General features: G+C 43.0%; 1 protein-coding gene across 1 annotated transcript; it reads right to left on the minus strand.

Moving 5' to 3' along the window:
• Positions 1-216: 216 nt before the first annotated feature.
• On the minus strand, positions 217-930 carry LOC147432943 (uncharacterized). Its single transcript, XM_086492009.1, has 3 exons — positions 678-930; positions 386-530; positions 217-322 (listed from the first exon to the last, which is right to left on the minus strand). Exons 1-3 carry the CDS (start codon positions 928-930, stop codon positions 217-219), a joined length of 504 nt encoding a protein of 167 aa, XP_086348135.1.
• Between the last annotated feature and the right edge of the window lie 2,808 nt (positions 931-3,738).

Raw genomic sequence — 3,738 nt, forward strand, 5'->3', positions numbered from 1 at the left:
CTTCTTCTGAAATGTGAAATCAAGATAACTCTCGTATTTCATCACTAGATCGCCCTTCTCAATCTGCTTAGCTTACAAATGTTGGTTGAACTTTGCTACCCTTCTTTCTCGTTGCTGCACATAGAAATCTGCCACCGCTGCCTTATGATCCATCTTCAAAGTTTCGAGACTTGTAATCCTATCCTGCAAAATATCTTGATGAATTTTATCAATTCGCTATAAAGCTTTGAGAACCCCTAGTTGCACATGCATAGGCAGGACCGCTTCCTTGCCATATACCAACTCGTAGGGAGTGAAGTTGGTTGCCACCTTATATGAAGTCCTGTAAGCCCACAAACATTTATCAAGGTTAGATTCACACTCTTAAACCTGCTGGTATATATACTTTGTAAGCATCTTGACTATCTGCCCATTCGCACTCTCCACCAAGCCATTGCACTGCGGGTGGTATGGAGATGAAAATCGGTGTTGAATCCCCAATTTGTCCACCAGAGCACGCACCAACTTACTTCTGAATCCTTGTCCTCGATCTGATATAAGCACCCAAGGCACTCCAAAACGACAGCATATGCAATCAAATACAAACTGAGCAACAGTATGTGCATTTACCTCTTTGATTGCTTTAGCCTCGACCCACCGTGTAAGGTAGTCTATGGCCACTACCACATATTTCTTACCGCTCGTTGACTTGGAAAATGGACCAATTGCATCCAAACCCCACTTTTCAAAGGCATCATGTGCAATGATAGCCCCTTGTTGCTCGGCTACCATTCGTCTTTCACCCATCACTTGGCACTGATGGCACGTCTTGCACCAATAATGCACATCTCGCACAACATAAGGCCACCAGAACCCACTTCTTAAGATACGGAACAAAACTTGACTCTTACCCTGATGACCACTTTCCTCGTGGCATTGCTTCAATACCATGTCGATCTCTTCTTTGTAAAGGACACGACGTAGCACCCCATCTCGATCGTGCACCATAATATCTTCGCCAACAAGAGTGAACCTTCAGCCTTTTGAACAATTCTCCTCTTTTGTAGCTTGGAAAGCCCGTCGGAACATTGACCTATACTCAAGAAATCATCAATATCCTTCAAAGTCTCTCTACCTGTATAAGTGGCCGGCCCCACATACAAACTCGAAACTTGAGTCTGAACACGACTGCTAGCCAAATGATCTGCTTCTTGGTTTTGTTCTCTCCTCACATGTTTGAATTGCACTGCTTCAAAAAACTTCAACAGCTTCTTTATGGAAAAAAACCAATTCTTGAGAGAATCCCTCTTTACCTGCCATTGGCCCAAAAGTTGTTTGATAACCAGTAGAGCATCACCTTTTACGACCAACCTCGATATGCCAAAGTCAATGCATTGCTTGAGCCCCAGGTGTAAAGTAAGATATTCTACTTCATTGTTGGTATGCTCCTCCTCCAAGTCGTAAGATTTGGAAAAAATGATTGTGCCGTGCAGATCTCAAATGACTACACCTCCACCTACTTTCTGTGTTACTCGTCTGTAGCACATCAAACCACATCGTGAAGGCCCCTTCCAATTCAGGTTCCTCTTTATCCTCCTCTTGTACCACCCTTGGATAAATTGGTAACTCAACCTCCTTGTTGACTAGGATATCCGCCAAATGAGACCGCCGAGTGTGATCCACTTTGAACTCAAACTCAAGCTCTTGAAGCTCGATCACCCACTTCATGATTCGCTTCCCTGGCTTCAAGTGTAGCACCACTTCAGGAAAAAGATTTTTAGCAGTCAATACATGAAACTTCCGAACGACCAAATATACTTTGAAATTTCTACAAGCAAAGACCAAAGCCATCACCCACTGTTCTGCCTCCATATAAGTAGCGTCACCTGGAATAATGACCGTGCTTTCAAAATAAATGGGCTTATAACTCCTTCCTACCTTTTGTAGCAATACTGCTTCGATAGCCACCATTCCCACCATCATAGCAATATAAAAATCATCCTCATGATTAGGAGGACACACTGTATGCAACTGACATAGAATACCTTTCACTTTATCAAAGGCCTCTTGAGCTTCCTCATCCCACTGAAATCCATGCACCTGTTGAGCCCTTTCTGAAGAGGGTAGACATATTGAGATAACATCCAAAAAAAGCGGGATAAATACTTTAACTTATGCACAAACGAAGCCAATTTTGTGGCACTAGTTGGAGGCTCCATAAGAACCAATGCTTTCACCTTCTCTAAGTTTGCTTCAATTCCATTCTGTGATACCACATGACCTAGCAACTGAACCCTTGGTTGTGCTAACTTGCACTTCTTTGGATTCAATTGACCTCCTTCTTCATCTAGCCTTTGAAAACACAGCCTCAAATTGGACAAATGTTCTGCCCTGGAACTATAGCAACCAATATCATCCATAAACACTCTGATGAACTTACCCAAGTAAGGTCCGAACACCTTGTTCATCCAATCTTGAAAAGTCGCATATGCATTCACCAGTCCAAAAGGCATCATGCGGTAGGAAAAGCAACCCCATGGGGAAATGAAGGTAGTCTTCAACTGGTCAATAACAATCTGAAAATACCCTGAAAACCCATCCATAACGGAATAACGCTCATGTCCGGCAACCTGGTTTAAAATCTCATATGGAAAAGGCAAAGAGTAATGATTCTGCTTGGTTGCAGCATTCAAAGGCTTATAATCTACACATACTCGCCACTTTCCATTTTTCTTCGAGGTAATGAAAACAGGAGAAACCCACTCAGACTCCTTTACTGGATATATAATACCTGTCTCGAGCAACTTTTTGATCTCCTGTTATAGAGCTTCCTTTTGAATATCTCCCAACCTCCTGAGCTTCTGGGCTTTCAAGGTCTGTATCCTTCTTTAAGTAGAATCTGATGCTCCACTCCTTTAGCTCCCCTCAGATCCTTATACCCCATTGCAAATAAGTCAGGGTAGGATGCACATAGGTCCATATAGCCTTCCTTCTCCTACTTTGTTAAATCGGAACCTAGCATATCTTCCACCTCTTTAGCTTGCAAACTACAAACAGGAACTTGCATACGTCTCCTTGCAGTGGTAGAGTCTATTGTGACTCCGAACAAATCTGTATCCAGCTTTAATAAATCCTCATCACTGTCTTCCTCTTCGACACTGGTCAATCCTTCATCATAAGTAGACTTTGTCTTGTACTCATAGCTGGTACTGAAATCTCGATTATCTCCTCCTGCTGAGGGATGAAAATGACTTTCTCTGGTCTTTAGATCCAACACAATCTGTCCACCATTTTCTCAATCTGGCAAGGTAAACACCCCGGTCCCCCAATCTTGCTTGGCTCCAATTGCCAACAACCATGGCCTCCCCAATATAATTAGATAAGCATTCTCTCCGACTTTCATGACAAAAAAATCAATTAAGCATTCAATTCCCATAACCTTTACCTTCACATCCTGTGCCACTCCTAAACAACGAGCTTTGGCATGATTAGCCATCCTCATTCGCACATTGGATCTGAAAACATATTTAATGCCAATATCCCTCATAGGCGACTCCGTAATAACACAAACCTGGGCACCACCATCGGTGTAGGCTTGAATTTGTTTTTTCTTCTCGATCAAAACATCCACCACCGGAAGCACATCGATCGGCGCACTCCCCACTTTCAAGGCTAGATTCTGTAATGTATGTACCTCTCCTCCCACTCGAGGAAGCCTCGTGCTGACACTGGTTGACCATTGTCTTCTTAACTTAGGGT

This window comes from Adiantum capillus-veneris, chromosome 20 (genome assembly GCF_014529385.1).
Source record: "Adiantum capillus-veneris isolate H3 chromosome 20, ASM1452938v2, whole genome shotgun sequence".
Classification (NCBI taxonomy): domain Eukaryota; kingdom Viridiplantae; phylum Streptophyta; class Polypodiopsida; order Polypodiales; family Pteridaceae; genus Adiantum; species Adiantum capillus-veneris.